Source organism: Balearica regulorum, chromosome 4 (genome assembly GCF_011004875.1).
Source record: "Balearica regulorum gibbericeps isolate bBalReg1 chromosome 4, bBalReg1.pri, whole genome shotgun sequence".
Lineage (NCBI taxonomy): Eukaryota > Metazoa > Chordata > Aves > Gruiformes > Gruidae > Balearica > Balearica regulorum.
This window is the reverse complement of record NC_046187.1, coordinates 28,417,693-28,437,195: the sequence shown is the minus strand read 5'-3', so window position 1 is coordinate 28,437,195 and position 19,503 is coordinate 28,417,693. Positions and strand designations below refer to the sequence as shown.

General features: G+C 37.4%; 1 protein-coding gene across 8 annotated transcripts in view; it reads left to right on the top strand.

The window, feature by feature from the left end:
* RAP1GDS1 (Rap1 GTPase-GDP dissociation stimulator 1) overlaps positions 1–19,503 on the top strand; it is a 99,236-nt gene that overhangs the window by 52,182 nt on the left and 27,551 nt on the right. For all 8 annotated transcript variants that reach the window (XM_075751571.1, XM_075751573.1, XM_075751572.1 and 5 more), the window contains exon 4: positions 4,498–4,623. In XM_075751571.1, coding sequence (XP_075607686.1) covers positions 4,498–4,623 — 126 coding nt within the window. The remainder of the gene's footprint in view (positions 1–4,497; positions 4,624–19,503) is intronic.

Below are 19,503 nucleotides of genomic sequence, written 5' to 3'. Positions count from 1 at the left end.
TAGACACCTTTCATGTCCCTCCTTTTCACTCTTTGTGGTTTTGTTTTGTCAAATTTTATTTCTCTACTTTTTAATACAATCAAAACAGCATTTGGCTGCTGGAATTTTTTTTAGTCCTTACATGCCATTTATTTTTTAAGACAATCGATAGTATAATTTATTGGGCAGAAGTAGCACACCACTGGCTTTTTGAAATGCATATTAAAAAAAAAAATGTGCATCATTTGTGCATCCAGTTACAACAGCAGTATGTATACAGGTGGTTAAGGGATAGGAGATAGTTTCTTTGATCTGAGATTTGTGATAATGTTACTACCATTATGAGGCCTTTGATACTACACCAAAACCAGTTGCTCCTACCTAAAGAGCATTATATGTGTTAGAGTAAGAACTCAAGATCCCAAATGAGAATCAGGTCCATTTTGGTATGTATTATATACATACAGTCATATAGTGTAGGAGATAATCTAAAACTATTTAATTTTTTTTTTTCTTTAGAAAGAATTATCTTAAAGCTCACCCAATAACCTGCATACCTTGAGCTCAAAAAAATGGCCTCATATCTGCAGGCAGATGCTACTGGCAGACCCTGTGATGAGGGTAGAGGAGGTTTGTGGTTGACTTTTCTTACTCCTTGACTTGCTGCTGTCCCACCCGAAGAGGCACAGATTGCATTTTTCACTTTCCTTCCGCAGAAGCCAGGCAGAGAAAAGTAGGGTGTCTCTTAACTGCTGTAGTCATGCAGGCCTGACGGCTGTGTGTCTCCCTCTGTAAACTCTCATGGTGCCTCTTCAGAGAAGGGGCTACGTTATTGCTGGTTATTTCCACATTCCCTTTCCACATTTTCTTTGGAATCACAATACTACAGCTTCTTAACTGATAGCACCTGTGTGACCTCCTCCATCCAATTCACTGATTTTGAGACCATACTATATGTAGATATTCAGAAACAGCATTAACAAGAAGATATACTGTGTTAGTTCTTAAGTTTTAAAATTATTTAGATAAATATTCAGTAAAAAATGAAAACACAGAAATTTAAACTTAGAAATGTTTTAGAATTATATTCATGCAACCATATCACGTGCTTTTTCTGTACTTAATAAATTCATAATAAGAATTTTAGAATATTTAGAATACAACTGTGTATCCTCACAATCCTTTTAGCTCCTACCTCAGAAAAGGAAAGTTAAGAATAAAAACAATGTTCAGAATAGCTTAACTGATTACTATGCATCATTTCCTGCAAGATTCTCTTACAGAGCATTTTAGCTGGTATCTTTCAAATCTGAATGAATACATAAAATCTCTGAATAGTTTCTAATGTATCCTTTTAAATTGCTGTTATGAGTACACTCTTCCAAAGAGCTGGCATTCTACTTTTTGTCTTTTTCTTAGAGTTATTAGCAGGTGTAACTGGGACCTCTGGCAGCCAGGGTTAAAGTGAAGGTATTCAGAAATTATTTAAGGTGCCCAGTGCTTTCAAGACTGAGATGAGCTGGGTGTTTCTCTTTGGATTCTAACTCTGTTGAAATAGTTGCATAAGCAGGAACACCTCATTTGAATTCTGTTGTTTTCTTTGTCCTCTTACATAAGAATACAAGTGTTTCATGTTTATATTGCACCTTTTTTCAACAAGCTTTAGGGCACTTTGAGAAATGTGTATTATCAACATCCTACGGATAGTAGGCATTAAACTCAGGCAATTTAATTGATTTCCCTATGGTCGTGCCATGCAGCACTGGCAGAGCTGGGAGCAGTGCCTCTTACTCTGAATATGGGCTTTACTGGGAAAAGACCATCTTTTCCTTCCCCACTTCTTGTTTTCCTTTCCCATTCCCCTCATCTGCTCACATCAAACCCCTCTACTTGCCTCAGTGATTTTGTTGTTTCATCTCCTCCTTTACACCTCCTTTGTGCTCTTGCTGTGTTTCATCTCTGCAGCTCACATGACTCTTTCCTCCTCACAACATAAGTTCATGTTAGTTTCTCCCATTTAAACTATCCAAACACCGAAAACTCCTTTAGTCACTCTTGTCTCTCCAGCTACAGCCATTTCCCTTTCAACTGGGAGCATACTGAAGGCTCAGAGGTACTTATTATGTGGAGTTTCTCTCCCCGCTGTGGACCTTTTAAACCTTCTTCCAAGGTCTTTAGTGTCTTCCTCTTTGCCAGGTGTAGGAATGAGAACATCTTTACAATCTGTAATACTACAACACAATCACATTTCTCTTTTGAAATCTTGTCCTCCTTTAATTTACGTTACTCTGTCCTCAGGGGTTCTCCTCCTAACTTCTTAAGTGATTCTTCACTGTTTCCTTCCAGGATCTGCTTCATCTCCCCACTAAGTTTCTGGAAACCTTCTTTCTGTTCTTGCTTACCTTCTCTTTCTTCTATTACTTCTGTGTAGTATCATCTGCAAATATAGTTGCAGTTACCACATTTTTGTTGCTGTCTCACAGATCTATTTTGCTATATATGGCACCATTTCTTTTACTTCTTGCCCTTACATGACCTTGATAAATACAAATTTACTCAGCATATTGCCTAATTATTTTGTTGCTGAATGAGAGACCGAAAGCTTCTGCTCACTCCAAATGGAGAGAGGGGTGGAGGAAGGGTTTCCTACTCCTTTTCACCACATGAGCAATAACCTAAACATACAACAGAACAGAAACCTCTGTGTCTTTTAGGAGAGAACAAATTCCATTTCCTGTCACAGACTAGGAGAAGAAGAAAAACATAAATCTGACTTCGATGATGTTCAGACTATGGTAAATTAGTGAGTGTAAAAGAAAGTGATGCAGGGGGAAGCTGAGGAACAGATAAGAGTTTTTGTAGGCAATTAAGAGAGGAAGAGGCTGAGGGGACAGAGAAGACAGAGGGAGGAACATGATACCTTTAATAAGTACGCATTGAGATGAAGATGAAAGTGGGTGATAAAGAAATAGATAAAAAGTTACAAGGACATGGCAAGACCAATTTTAAAGAACAGATGAGTCTGATACTTGTTCTGTTCATTACGATGGGTACCATCACTATTTATCACAGTATAGCATCTGTCTACAGTTTCAAAATGTTACAATATCTTAAGGAAGGTGAGTCAATTGTGCTGACTACTATCTTCTGTTGGACCTGTGCAAGTATATAGATATTGCTGATTCTACGTCATCTACTTGTTGCTATATCAAAGTTTATCATCACGTGAGGATTTCTTACCTCTATGACAATTATTTCTTTGGCTAAAATAACACTGCAAGATTAACTACCAAAGGTACAAGATTTTGTAGCTACAGAAACATCAAAGAACATTGTAATAGGTGCAACAAAGGGAGTATTTAAGAAAATGTATTTTTACTTCAAGCATTGTTTGACATCTTTGAGTTATTGGTGTGAGGGATTCTGTTGGTCCAGAATCAGAAAAACTTTCTCATCTCTTTTTATGGGGATTGTACACCCTGGTTCATTCTGTCTCAGAAATGACTAAGCAACACAAAGGTAAACTGGTTTTTGGAAGATCCAACATAGTCTAGGATCAGGAAGAGACATAATTTGCAATTCATAACAAATCAAAAACATATTGACCTTTTGTCTCAATGCTACATCCCTGAAGGATGCTCTGTAGCAAACTATTAAGTAACACTATTCATCTGTCAGGTGGTTGTTTCTGTAAACCTCCCTTGTAAAATGTGCAGCACAGTGCCTGCCTAACTATAGCTCCTTCTGGACACCAGTCCTTTATCGCTCTTTCACGCCAGGATAATTCTCTATGACTTCCATGGATATGAAATAACACTGGTTCTGTGTGACTGGGGGTCATCGCAGGAAGGAAGGACAGAAAGGCAGAGAGCTTCCTAGTGGATGCATCCTCTGGCTTTCCTCCCATGGTGGGCATCAGTTAGACTGTGGAAAGGTACGGGCCTTTGGGCTCACATAATCTCCCTTGTATTTCTCATTCTTTGTTTTTATTTTCCTTTCCTTACCTTCGAAATAAAGAGCCTGTTACTTTAATTCCTTTTTTAATTTTTTTTTCTTTTTAAAGCAAAAGCTTTTCAGGCGTTCTTATTAAGGGAATAGAGAGTAAAAAATGCCGCTCGTTTTGGAGTATGAATACTAGTTTTAAATCATCTTTTGTGTTATTTAGTAATTTTAATTTATGTTGAATTTGTTGGGGTGGAGAAAAAGATTGTGAATTCACTATTCTTTTCAGCACTTCTTTGTGATGCTAAAAACATGCTCAGTCTAGCTATGTTTAATTACTTTCCATGGAAGTCAATTAAATACTCTTAATTCCTTCTAAATTAACAAATAATGGAAAGAACATAGGCCCAAAGCCTGGCTTGGGCTTATTCTCTAGAAACTTGCACGAGAACTTACGTTCTTTGTCTATGCACGTGTTTATTCTCACAAAAGGCCCAGTTGCAATGCCACTGTAACGAGAATGGATGAAACTGAAAATACTTGCCTCGCTTTTAACAGGCTTTGCATTGTTTGCAGAATTTATGCGGAACCCATGTGTGGATGCTGGGTTGATCCCTCCTTTGGTGCAGCTGTTAAACTGCAAAGACCAGGAAGTATTGCTTCAAACAGGACGTGCCCTGGGCAATATATGCTACGATAGCCGTGAGTGTTGAAATATGCCATATTTTGTAGATGCTTTTGCAGAAGGGCGGGGAATGTTTTGGCATTCTGTACATTGTATACTGGGGGGATCATTTTCCTCTTTTCTTGATTTTTATTTACCACACAACTCTTCCGATTGTATGGGACAATTGAACGTCACACTTCCATTATGCTTGTGTGACAGAAAGATTAAAAAAACCTGTTTCAATATTGTGATGCAACTGGGCATAAAAACAGAAAATATTTATGATTCTGGGTTTAATTTTTTTAAAACATATGAGCTAGGTTTTCAAAGGTGCTACATGCACAGAGGCCGAATAGTTAATTTTTCCTCAAACAGAATGTCTCAGAAGGGAATAGACAGAGTCAGAAGGGAATATTCATATTCTACCATTCTCAAAGCTGTGCAGAGCTACTTGCATATGTTGCTGAAATGATGCCTGAGGTATGTTGCGGATTCTCAGAATTCTTATGTGGCCAATTAATTGCTCCAAGGTTACATACTGGTATTTTCGGTAGCCAGGGGTCAAGGTGGGGGGAGGTTGGGGAGGTTTTTTTTAGCTTTTTGTAGGCACAATAAATTTTGCACTGCCAAGCAATTGAGTTTTGAAATGCAAGTGTGACTCCATGTGCTGATTATATGCATGGATATGTCATTTGCAAAACCAAACCAGTGGTTGCAGTGTTTTGAAAATGCAGCCTCATTATCCCTTACTTTAAATATTTTGATAAAAGCCAGTGTATGATAAATATGGTACAAAAGCAGAGACACCAGGAACATCTTTCTATGCACATGAAGGAATTAGAAGCCTATGGATGTCTGCAGATGGGAAGTGAGATGAAATTGTAAAAGCATTTTGTTATCTTGAGATTTAGTGCCTTATTTCATATGGCAGGACATTTTCTTTGTACTATGTATTTCGTTTACTAAAAGTTTTACTGTTCTGAATACTGCCTGTTGAAAAAACTGAATTATTAACAGCCTTTATCCTTGCTACTTTTTTTCATGCTAGTTTGGAAATTTACATTTTATATTGTTTTAAATTACCTTGCCTTTGACCTCAGGGAAGTTAATCAAATTTTCCATGCTGGCATTTCCGTTTACAGACAACTACTGCTTGAGGATGTTAATGTATAATTCTTTCATTTAGGATTTTCTTCAAGGTGACCAATCAACTGGACAGCTGCTTCCCCATGGAAACTTCAAGGAGAAGCTGTTGAGCTTTCTATAACATAATTTATGTACTATTATTTTATTTCAGGGTCATATGTGATAAAAAGCTCACTCCCAGGTGGCACTAGTTTATTTTATATGAGTAAAGTATACATAACTATTCATCTCGTTGTTCAACCTATATTTTTTCATGAGATACAAGGACACATAAAAATGGTTTTGTAGTATCAGGTATTGTGGACTACTGCGGGCTTTTACAGTGCAGGATTTATTTTTATTTATGCCTTGTGTTGCCGTTCTGTGGAGCAAAGCTGGCACTGATAAAATCTACAGTAGGCAGTGATGTGTTCTGTATGCCATGTGTTGCTGTCCTCCTGTGGGAGGACAGTCACTACCTTCCCTGTATATTTGAATAACATTAATGAATAAAGTGTAATAAAATGTCACAAAACTCAAGATTAGCATCTCAGATTTGAGTGGAAGAGGCTTTTTACGGTGCTTATTTATCACATCCACCCTATCTGACTTTATATTGTAAGTTATCTTAATGTGTAATGATTACATAGTTATGTACCCATTCCTAAATTCTTATTTAGGGCAAATACTTTCAATATGCTTATTGCTATAAAGTTTAATATATTTTCATTTATGACTATTATTTTTTCCCTAACAAAAAGCTTTAAAGTATAACAGAGACAAGATGTGGAGGCCAACAGTTCTAATAAAAGCTGTTGTTATGTATTGATAGTCTTTCTCTTTTCAATTGAGACAAAAGCAGCTGTTACCCTTCTGATAACTGGGACTCGTATAAGAACTTGAAATACATCCATAACTATATTTTATCATATACATGAGCGTTTTTTCACTTCTACTGCCCATATAATTATAATATGCAGCAATGAGGAAAGACTTCAGGTCCTAAATCAGTGTTAGGCTGAAATGATGAAATCAAGCCCTTACTGGATGGCTCATAGCAACATTTCTATTTATGGAAAACCCCAATTATCCTGTATTTCATCCCAGCAAGCATGCATTGCTTTGTTTAGTGACAGTTTACGCAAAAAGGAGTTAATCAGGTCTCTATTTTTGAGGGAAGTTTGCATGGCACAGGATGAAAATTGTCGAACAAATGGCTTTTCCTACAGAGAAGGCCCCTTAAAAGTGGCCTTGCAGAGGAGAAGCATTGCCTGACATTTTTTTTGATTAAATGAAAATGGCAGTGGTTTCCCAGAGTTCACAGATCCCAGGTTTGCTGCACAAAGGCAAGACCATTTCCATGTAAGTTCAGGAGGGGCTACTCCTGGAATATGGCTGCTGTGGAAAGGTAATTCATGGCTGAGTCCCAGTGCTGGGAGGGATTTAGTACCTTCTGCAAGGTAAAAGGGTAATTACACACTTGCTGGCCAGGGACCTTACTGAACAGCTTCACCTCCTCACAGAAAACATGAAATGAAAACCTAGTGACTTACTGACCAATTTTCTTCTCTATTAAGTTTGAGGTACACACGCACAGTGTTATTGTCTGGGTGCTTGTCAGTTAGCGCCCTAAAAATAAGACTGAATCACCTGTTTGAGCATGGAAGAAAATACAGAGAATTAAGTGCATTTTGTAAACAGTTAAATAGGTCAAATTTATCCCAAGCAGCCTCAAGAGCATCCTTTTGAAAGTATTTATGTTGTGAAGAGATCTGCTTTGTGTGAGTCTCTGAACATCAAGAATATGGGCAACTATAATTGCAAAGCAGAGTAGAAGGAAGCTTTGTTGGTACTGATGAGGTTTCTGGTGTCCCAGCCTTCCTCTTGTATGCAGAGATGAAAGGAACAATTGAGGCAGCCAAAAAGATTTTAAGTCAGAAGCAATGAATTTAACTAATCACAGTATGCAGACTGTTCAGTGCTGTCCTACAATTTAAGAACAGATAAATTACTGCATGTTCCTGTACAGCCTGTAATTGTTCTGCATATCTTATCTAGTAAACGGCACATACACCTCGGCCCCCAAGTTTTCGTCAAAGCAGAAAGCGCAAAGCAAAGAAATGGAGACGTGATCTCTCCTCCTCTCCCTCCTGCTTTCTCCCCCACTGTATCTACAGCCTGTACCAAGTACAGCTGCTTGTACTTCCGTATCCCCAGACAACCGATTCCTCAGCCTCACTCAGGGACAGAATTTTTTTTGTCTGAACTATATTACTAGACGCAAAGCTCCTAGCCCACTCAATCTTTTTAACCACCGGTTATGTTTTTTCACTTATAATCAAAGCTAAATTCTTGGGCCTTGTCCAGTCAGAGCATAAGAGCTGTCCTTCTAGCTATTTCACCACTCTCTATCCATAAATCAAACTATAGCTACTTTTCTACTGTGTTTCTTTCCAGCCCCCACCATTCTCCCCAGTGCTGTTTCTTTAGTACGTTTGTTCATTTAGGGCTGGTACAGATGTACAGATGTTACAGACTAATAGGGCATACCTCCAAAACTCTGCCAAGTTCCCCCTGTACCTTGGTTCCACATGCAACATGAAGATCTCATCTCCATTGTTCGGGAAAGGTTATGTTTAACATAACATGATTCTTGCTACAAAAAGCAGTGTCTCAAGTCAGAGCAGAATGGTTAATTCTGCTGTAGATAAAGCCTAGAAATTATTTGCTCTGGCAGTTGGGATATTAAGTTAAAGACCAGCATTATCCAAATTGCAGCTTGCGATCACATCATGAACAATCTGATGGCTAGTAAACGCCTCGTCTCTCTCTGCTGTCTTCTTTCCCAATAGGCTGGGAAGACTCTGGTGACTTGAATCATGTGGCAGATTGAGTGCATGGGGGACAGGCAGGCTGAGACCATGGTTTTCAAGTTAGGCCTGCCTTCTTGCAAGACCCACGTGAGAATGCGGGAGAAAGACAAAACCCGTCTTTGTCTCTATCCTGCTCTGACAACCTACACACCAACACAGTTGGTATAGATGAAAGATCAGGTCAACCAGATACATTTTAGTCAAGTATTTTAATGGAAGATGATGTTATATTAAAATAGTAGTATTTTCTTAGCCGATAATAGCCTCACAATATTTTTTTATCATTGTTCGTGATGCACATGCTATCTGAATCTCAGTGATCTTTCCACAGGTAGTTTGTTACACACTTCAGTTTTGAACTGACTGACAAACTATTTCCCTGTGTTTTTATATAGCAGTAAGCACACTACAGAAGCAACCATAATTATAAAAGTGATAATTATAAGAGGAGGTGAAAGGCTACGATATTTAGAGCCTGATTCAGTAGCTGTACAGACTAGAGGGAGTCATTCTGATTGACTTGAGTTGGGATTAGACTCTTACCCATTAGAAAGTAATTCCTTCTTGCTGTTTTGAGCATCCGCATATTCTGAAAGCTATCAAAGGGAAAGGAGCTCTCCATGTATCTTGTAAGGGAAATGAAAAATTTCCCATTCTGCCCTTCCATAATGTTCATATTAATGGTAACGCTTAGAGACCTCCTTGGGGAATCACAAAGCTACTGTTTTTTGCACTCATCTACAACCTTGTTTCTTTATGAAACCACCAGCCTGGGTACATGTTCTCACCAACCATAGTTCACGATATAAACAGCTATAGAATTGGAAAGAAACTAAAAATGCCAACTCATTCTATAAAGGCTCTTCTCTCACAGCTGCTTATCTACCTTTTTCTGCAGGAAATTCACTGTATCCTCTTATCATTTCCTAAGCTGTACATTTCTTTGTTATTCATCCAGTCTTACTTATATGGATGGAAGACTCCTTGCTGAATTTCACCGATGTGGCCTTTCACATCTCTCTTGATCCCAGCCTTAACACCAGACCATGAACATTATACCACTTCTTGTTAAAAAGATCTTACACGTGCTAGAAATTCTGTATACTCAGCTGCCCATCCTATAAAGATATATATAGACCTTTTGCAGAGATCTGCTAAGACTAAGTACAAAAATAAGAAACTACTCAATTGTACAGTTACATATATCGCCTCTCAGGAGATGAGGTTAATTTCAGGATCTAAAGCAGCAAACAACACACTTAAGAATTAAACAAACTGTAAAGAAGTCAAAGTCAGTTTTCTTCAAAAAATGGCATAACCTTTTTCAGTACCATATGGAAAACCAGCAGAATCCTAGAACACAACTGGTTTGATAACGGCACACTACTGACTAATCATTTTTATGACTGTCATCCTGATCCATGCCAGGCAGCATCTTACCACAATCTTTCACTTTTCGTTGTACTAGATCCTACCAAATGCCAATGCCACCTACTAAGCTGTTTCCCAGGCAATATCATGAAATTGAGACCAGAGGCTTTAACTTGTTGCTTGAAAACTGATTGTTTACAACAGCTTACAGAGAATTAAAATTCTAGGTTTGAATTTTACAGTAATAGTGTTTTACCTTTAGATCTGTCTTAAGGCATGTCAGAGTCTTAGAAAACTATAGGATTTTTAAGGTAGAAGTCCTTGATAATGCAGTATTTTTCCAAGCCTCTGCAGCACAAGCATTGCATCAGCTAGAAACTAAGCATGCCATATGCATGCCAACACATACTTTTCACAGTAATATTTAGTACTTATCAGCAATTAATCATGAATGTTCTTAGGAAGCTGTTAAACAATGTTATTCTAATTTATTTATGTTATAGCTGGCCTAAATAGAATCAGAATGTTGAGGAAATCTTCCTAGAGCTTCAGAAAGAGCCATTTGAGAGGTGACATGAAAAGCATGAATTCTTATGCTCAGGCTATTACTCTTTTTAAAATTTACATTCTAAATATTAACTCTACGGAAACAAGTGGCAAAATTCTCATAACTTAAGCCAAAACTTAACAAAAGCCCACATGAAGAAAAAAATAAAAGAACCAAAACCAAATTGCCATAGATTTGCAACTTTTCCCTTCTTTAAGATGAAGGTATGAGGCCTGATTTTCTGAGGGTTTTTTTTTTTTTAAAGAGTATAGGTCCTGCTTATTTTCTACAGTGCAAATATTTTTCCTCTTCCTTTTTTTTTTCCAGGAAAATTATTTGAATAAGCAGAATAAATAAATCAGAATTCTGTTAGTACAGGTACAAAGAAAATAAAATCTAAGAAACACAGCAGATTTTTTTTCTGATTCCTTACTTTCTCCCCCTCCAGCATTTCATTCACAGTTTTTAAAGGTTGTATATTGCTCATATTCCAACAGGCTGAGAGAGACACCTGCTTAATCTACCGTCTTAAAGAAGGTCATGAGCAGACTTGGAAAGAAATCCTGCTTTATTCACTAGATCTTGCTAAAAGCAAGCTAAGGATTCAAACTTTGATTAATGACCAAGCTAGTTCTTCATACTTCAAACCTCAACAAAGTAGGAAAGGCAAAAACTTGGAATTCTCCTACTTTTTATGAAGACTAAAAAAAAATTTATCAGGGAAGAAAGCTTTTAGAATTTTAGTAACAATAAGTGAACCACACAAGATATGTAACTTACTCTTCTCCTGTCAATTCAAGCTCCCTTTTCATGTCTTTTGTCACGTTGCCTTTTAAGATAGTTGAAATTTTTCATATTTATAGATAACTTCACAGTCACATGTTGTTGCTTTCAAGCCCCTCAGAAAACAAAGCGTGTTAGTTCAGTGTCTAGACATAGCCAAAGTGTCTAGCTTATTCTACTTTATTTAGAAAAGCAGGCATTATGTGACTGGAAATATCAACTGTCACTAAATCAGTAATGGTAGAAAACATCAACTGAATTACCATGGAAAACAGAAGAAAGAATCTGTTAGTATCTTGCTAAGCATTGCCTATGTATAATTGGGATGTAAGTGTTTATTAATTTTTTTTGTTAAGCATGCAGCCATCATTCTTTTCTCAATGCAGTCTAATTATCTAATTATAGCTTCTTAAATAATGATGTAGGATATAATTTTGTTGTACTCTCAGATCAACTTCTGTAGGTTTTTGCAACACTGTGTGCACCATGCATATATTGCATGGGCCAAGCCTTTTAGTTGTTTTCATGATAGCCGCACAGACATCTGGTTTTATACAGCATTTCATACAATGCTATAACAGCATAGAGATGACATACAATATGCAAAACACCTAAATTCAATTACATTTGTTGCATTCATAGCTAAGGAATACTTTGCAACCCTCAGAAATTGGACATTATTGGCAAAGAACTATATTAGTAAATATATTATTGTATTAATCCAGTGAAGCTCTTGAATGTCTCAGCCAGAGGACCAGGACTTTGTTTAGTTAGGTTTTTACAATACTGTTTGTACCTAATATAATCAAGACACAGTGCCCACCAGGGGAAGTTGCAGCCTAAACATTTGATAAAAGAGGGAAAGAGGAAAGAGTTAGGTAAATAGCAGATAATAGCAAGATGGTTAGCATTAGCAACAATGAAGCTGTGTTCCTGTCACGTGAGGTGTCAGTGTGTATGGACAAAGTTGGTCTTTGAGCCTCCTTGATCCTGAGACTGCTGTGTGTCTGGTTAGTTGTCTAGCCAGCAGAATGGCCTGAGGAGTCGGGGTGGATGCCTTGAATACCCTATATACAACATTTCCCTGAAAAAAAAAGTATCACTTACCTGTGACAGTGTCCAGATTATCACCCACCTCTTGGCACCACCCAGCCTCTTGAGTGCAGCTGTTCTGCAGTCGTAGTGCATTGTTAGTTGCCCTCTGGTCAAATTGGTGGGCTGCCTTCTGCTAAGGAGGTAAAAGATTTCGTAAAACAAAACATTTTGCTGGTCTTTCTCAGGCTGTGTCCTATGTCATTTCAGATATAAGAATCTTCCACAGGTCAGCTCCTCCATGCAGGCTGCACACTAACAAGGAACAGCCTGCACACTGCTGCTCAGAGTTGCTTTAGAAGGCCATGTCCTCCCACTCCCCTTAGTCTTCATGAGTTGGGGCAAGGATAGCACTGACACCAAACCCAAGACTCACCCCAGCTTTTCCTAGATCCCACGGCCACTTGTTACTTTCTCACTTCTCGGAATATTTTTTTTTCCCCCCAGAGCCTAGTAGCATCAACAGATATACTTTATGGTGGGGGTTTTTTGTTTGGTTTCATTTCTTGCTTCTTGGACTTTCCCCAGCCTACTCCAAATCCCCATGGGTTACATGCTTTCTGAAGCTGCTCCTCTGACTGCTTTGATGGAGACCCACAGCCCCTTCAGCTAGCAGTACCACTCTTCACACAATACCAGGCCAAGCCTCTTGCCAAGCTCCTTTCAGCAGCACCCAGCAGAACGCCCCAGTTCTGCACTGGACTGTGACCATGCCATGCTCAGTTCACACCCTTGTCTGAGAGTCTGAAGCCGAGACACAACATTGCACTCAAGGCCTGGAAGTAAAAATTCTAAATTAATTGCTGTGTGCAGGTTTATTCCATTAATAGTATGAGATGCTATAAATACCTATTTTCCAGTGTAGAAAAACTGCCTGATGTTTTACTGTATAATTGGATTCCATGATTTATTGCATGCTGTATGAAATAATGAGCATAGGCTGGCTTCAGCTCTGACTTATGCTCTCATAAACCTAGAGTAATTTGTTTGACTGCAATGGAATTACTAAGGAGTTGCATAGAGTTATAAAATCAACCGAAGAATCTGCTGTAAGCATATTGCAGATGGAAAGGAAGACAGAGAAAAGTGCTACATTCAACTTTGAATGGTCAGGCCTTTACCTGACTTTTATTTATCTAGAAGAATTTTTCCATACTGCTTGGCTTTTTCATTTTCAAATAGAATTCAGTAGTGGAAATTACTACATTTTAAAACTAAAATCTCCTTGGAACCCAGAACAAATCACCTGCCAATACTAAGACTGGTAGTATTTTATGTCTTGTTGCTGATAAAAACATTGCTACTGTTCTATTGAAACCTCAGGTCCGCTAGTAGAATTTGACTGGAAGTGCAGTATTGAAAAGTCTTGAACAGTGAACTCATCCACTGTTCTTTTGTCATAAAATCAGAAACATGTGATTTTTCTCATATTCCTCATGTCAGATACATACGAAAAATAAAAATAAGCAAATTTTGTTGCCATTAAATTGTGGAGTTGAATCTGGCTTGCATTGGAGGGCTGCCTCAGCATGACGTTAGGGAGATTGTGATACTGGCAAATTTACCTGTCCCTTCAAATGTTCTGCCAAACTCCTGACTCTGTAGACAAAAGAAATCCCATGATATTTATGAGAGAGATTAGGGCTTGTTGGTGTTGATATCTTATGGTCCCCACATTGAACATATTCTAAGGAGTCTACCAAAAATACACCTAGATCTGCACTTGGATACAACATTTTAAAAATGTGTTTGTTAGAATAAACCAGTTGCACAAGAGGGCCTGTACACCGCTGCATCAGTTGTCATTAGCCAGCAAATATGCTGGCAACAGTTTTACAAAAAAGAACAATCTTACGTATTTTCAGTCCTTGAAGGCACTATATTAAAAGACAGTGTTCTGTTAGCATTTCTAGCTTACTGTTTACATGTTTACTATTTCAGCAATAATTTCTAAAAGAATAACTTATGAGACAGTACCCTGAATGCAGCTGGAGTTAGGGCTAAGGATAGTTGCCAGCAATTTAAGATGAACTGATTACAAGACTGTCTGTTTATCTCTGAAGCAAGCATGACTAATTCAAGATTTTTTTTCTTCATAAAGCAAAAATTTTGAGGCTATATTGATTGATTTTAATCAATAAGCAAATAAAACAAAACTGTAGTTCTGGTAATCAGTCTTATAATTCCTTCAGGAATTAAATAGAAGGAAAGGAAAATTCAGTACAAGACAGGGCAATCCCAAAAAATATCTTTCAAATTATTAAAACTTGAATCTTAAAATACGGTATTGCTGTGTCCTGTCCCTTGTAGACAAGTGCACAGAAGACACGGAAAAAGTAGCAAACAGTAATAGTGCAACATAATTACATGAAGCTTACTTTCCTAGAAAAAATGAAATTAATGCAATGCTGCTCTGTGTCCTGTAACAGGGCTGTAGTCTGCAGTCTTGCAGCCAAAGAATTGACAGAGTCCAGAATCCAGTAATTTAAAAGCATACACAAACAGATTAAAGATAAAACATAGGGCCAAATATTAAAAATGAATGACAGCATTGTATTTAAAGGTTTATCCTTAAAATGTTCAGACAGGAAAAAAAAGTAAACACCCAGTTTATATAAGTGACAATATTTTTTCCTAATCTCTACATAGATAATGTAGTTTACACTAGCTAAGGCTTTGCCCCTAACGGTGTTATTTGAATATTTTCTCTTTCAATTTTTTAATAATAAGAGAAAAAACACGTAAGCAGGACCTTTCTTCCTTTTGAGCTCTAGTCCTGCTGTTTTTCCCCACGCATGGTCATAATTTTCTATATGTCACATCATCATTTCTTCTGCAGCAGCCAAGGTTATGACTTCAGGTGAAAGAATAAGCAGCAGGAGCAGATGAATGCCTCGGTGCAAAAACCATGCAAAAAGGACCTAATTAAAAAATAGAGGAAAATAAAAATAGAACATGTAGAAAGAACTCTACACACACACACACCCCCTTCGGTACTGTAAATTAGTTCATCTTCAAAAAAAAAAACAATTAAAAAAATGTTATCCATAAAGCACTAGTCTAACCTAAGCAATATTTTGGTCAAAAAGAATGCAGGATTGGAGCCAAATGCAATAAAGATAAAACACTTAAAGTAAAATGGCAGTATGTCATTTAAATGATTCTATCATTACACCCAATTGCAGCATAAAAGCATTTAAAAAGAAATACTGTATTTTTTCCATGTCACCAAAAGCTGCTGTCTTGGCAGGTTGGTTTATGCAAATCGGGGACCTTTATCATAGAAATCATCCTTTCCCTCCCTGACTTGCACCATTTATACCAGTGCAACTAATTACACCAGTAAACTTTTGTAGTACATGAGTTGGAGGAAGGAGAATTCAGGTTTTCAGGGTTTTTGAAAGGTTCTGGTTTTGTCTTGTCAAAGTACAAATCTAAATTTGAAGCCCAAAAGATCATTTTTTAAAAATGCTGTCAAATAGTTTTCTAGCTGATTATCTGAGAAATGGGTATGGTTTTGAAGCCTCCATGTATGATAAGCATTATAACAACATGGTAACTTTTGATTTCTGGTGCTTTTTAAAGGTTAAATCTATTATGCATTTTGAGTCTGCAAACCAATACAGGGCCCCTACTAAGAAATATCATTGTATGAAATTGTATTGTGAAACACCAAATTCACATTTCAGAATGAAGATACAGTAACAAAGACTTAGCAAAGAACTGTTTGGAAAGCAGTGGCACTATGGCCGTCATGATGTAAAGATGTGATAGGCAAGGGTGATACAGAGTGCTCATACCTTACCTTTTTTGTGAGACAAAAGTGGACAAGCTTTCAAACAACCATTCAGTACATCTATAGTGAACATAATTTGCTATCCTTTTTACTTAGTTGTTATTTAACTAGCTCTGATGCCATCATCACCAGAATCATAGACGCCTACCTAATTTTTACAAGCCTGTGGGTTTACTCACCATATACACACTGAAATAGCAGTGTGCATCTTTGCAGGATCAGGATCATTTCCGAAGTACAAATGACTTCTAAACTGTAGTTTAGAGATGAAGAAAAGTTTGGAATAATGGAGGAATCAGACCAATATATTTTAAAACTTAATTAAAAATTGGGTAAAACATGAGGTTTTAGAACTGTCTAAAACTGTGCTGTTTTTTTCTTGTGAAGACACAGCTCTATATCCTAATAGAACATTAGTAAGAAATGTTTGTGTCCCAATCTGTATGAGATGCATCTGCTTCTTTAATGTCACTTCGATTGGCAGAGCTTAAACTTTATATTAAAAAAAGGGCCCGGTATGAAATCAACAAAGCTAATTTAAGGTTTAGATTAAAAAGCACTAGGTGAGCTATTTGCAAAAATGTTTTCTGGTATCTGCCTATGCAATGGCGTAGCCCTTTGCCTGATATAACTGTATTTCCAGAAATAATAACCTTACAGTGATGACAAAAATCAAAGTATTGGTGCATGTGTTTTAGAAATAACTCATTGGCTGTATATAGCTTATGCTTTACGTAGTTTTCATACCTTAAGCTGTCACTTTAATTCTTTTTTCCTGTTAACCTTTTATGACTTAGTGGTTTGTTTTAGGGTTTAGTAAACTGGGGAAGAAAACTCAAGGGAAAATTATGCGAACACATCTTGGGAAAAGCAAATTGAAACTACTCTTAAGTACTGCATTTTAAAGATCTACCAATCATAGGCACTAAAAAGATGTTGGTCTTTCACTTGGGCATCCATTGGAGCAGGCATGGCTGAGCCATGGGGCAATTTGACAAGGCTCTGTTCATAGGGGGAATGCGAGCAGTCACGGTAATTTGATAATCCACATTAAACCCCAGTTTTTCCTAAAACTCCTGTGAGCGACTCAGGATAGAAAGAGACCATACTAATTCTTAGAGATGGTTGTGTTGCTCTGGGCTAAAGAACATTGTGGAAGGAGTAACTCATTCTGTAATAAATCTCACTGTACATTTTGTAGGGGAAAAAAATCCCTCTTGGGTTGTTGTCATTCTGGAATCTTTAAACAGTAATACGTGTACTTTAAAAAAAAAAAAACAAAAAAACTATACAACAGCGTTGCCCTTTGTCTGCTGTAGTGAAGAATTTTTAAGCAGAAATGCGAATGCTTTCATTAAAGTGTTCAATCACTGATCTCTTAGGAATAGCAAATGTTTATTTAAAAAGGTCACAGGAAAAAATTTCAACACAGCTTCTGGGAGGCTGGAAGCACATTAAGTGTGGGAGTTCATATTGCTGCTGAACTGCAAAGTAATAGTTGGATTGAGAACAAGACACAGCAACATGCTGTGCTCTTGTTTTGACTGTAAATGATTTGGAGTTCAGTGAGTGAATAATCTTGTGTGCAAAATCTGTTTCTTAGCGACAGAAGCAGGGAGAAGCGAGTCGGTAATAAGTACATGAAGCACTCAGAGTCAAAAATACTCTTTTTTGCTTGGGCATGCAACGGGGCGTCATGGCCCGAGCTTGGAGTGGGTAGTCAGGACCTTCAGAATTTTCCTCCTGCATCTGGCACAGGATTCTTTGTGGCCCTGCACTAACGAGCTGAGTTAATCCTCTTGGGCATAAGAAGACAGCACCAGGAGATCCTAATTAGAGCACTAGGCCAGGTCTGTTCTTCGCCCAGCTGCCTAGAGCAGAGAAGCAGCTATGCAGGGTGAGCTCTAGCATGGGAAAGAGGTGGAGCAACAAACTCAGTGAAGGCATCTGTTTTATGAATCTACCAGCCTATGTAGTCATGTCAAAGTTTGGCACTTACAGCCTGCCACCGACTTGGGAGGGATCCTGAAGTTCATTTTACCCTAACTTTTTGAGTAAACCATAGAGATAGACATTTCTTGGAGTGAGATTTTTTTTCTGAATCTTTCTGCCTTACTTTTGCTGTTTGTACAGCAGAAGCTGATTATCTATCTACCTATGAAAATATTGTGTGGATAAGAATTGTGTCATGTATTTGTAGTGAGAGACTATTATGTACTTAAAGATACAGCAGTTTTTAATATATAACTTCTCTGACAAACCAGACAGAATGAAAGTAAAAGGGTGTATGGATTAGATTTTCACTTGCTGTAAGATACTATCACACAGTTATTTTCAGTGGAGTTGTACCAGATTCCGTCCAGGTAAGGAATGTGGCTTGTAACTGGTTTTTGTTTTTTTAAACCTTGCTTCCAAACCCTTTATATTATTCTTTGCTTACATATTTTATATGCAGTTCCATATCAAGACACAGCAACAAGCTTGAACACCTGATTCTTATCTGAAGCTTAATTTTATCATGGTTTTAGTTTGTTGATTTCAATTGCATTATAGTAATTTGAGGACCACATTCAGTCCATCTGATCCAGAATCAGTGATTCAGTTTTATTTTGCACACCTGTTTTGACTCACAAAACAGGTGAGTCAAATACAAAATCATGTATTTGCATAACTTTTGTAATGAAAAAGAGGAGAAGAGAATACATAAAACAGGATGTTGGAGTATTCCAGCCAAGTTTGGTTTTTTCTCTGCCAATTTGGTAAACATAAGCACTGATTCTGAACATCTGATTATATTATCTCACTATATTTTGGTGTAGGACTTCCTTTCAATTCAGCATTATGCCTACGTTTGTCCCAACATCAAGGATGCGAGAGATTTATTTTTTATATTTCTCCTTTTTTTTTTATAGTCCTTCCTTGACACAGAATCTTATCTTCAATCTGACTGTAAACAGCTTCCACTTTCTCCTTTTTCAAAATGGAATATACATACCTGCAGTGAAACACAGTCCCCTGATGTCCTGGTCATGTCCAAGGCGGAGACAGTCGTGGCAGTGGTGTTTTTCCTCTGTTGCATGTATCTAGTTATTCTGCAAAACACTTATTACTTCAGTAATAAATTTAATAGTTAAGATCCACCAAGAATTACATTTCCTCCTTCAGCTCCGCTCAGCAAATTATCTGAAGTCCCTATATATATACCCCTCATATATATATATATTTATGAATATATATAGTGTAGGTGTATATGCAATACTTACAATCCTATTATATATGTATATAGTATATAAAGAGTATTCATGCCTCATAAATAGTGTTAACAAGA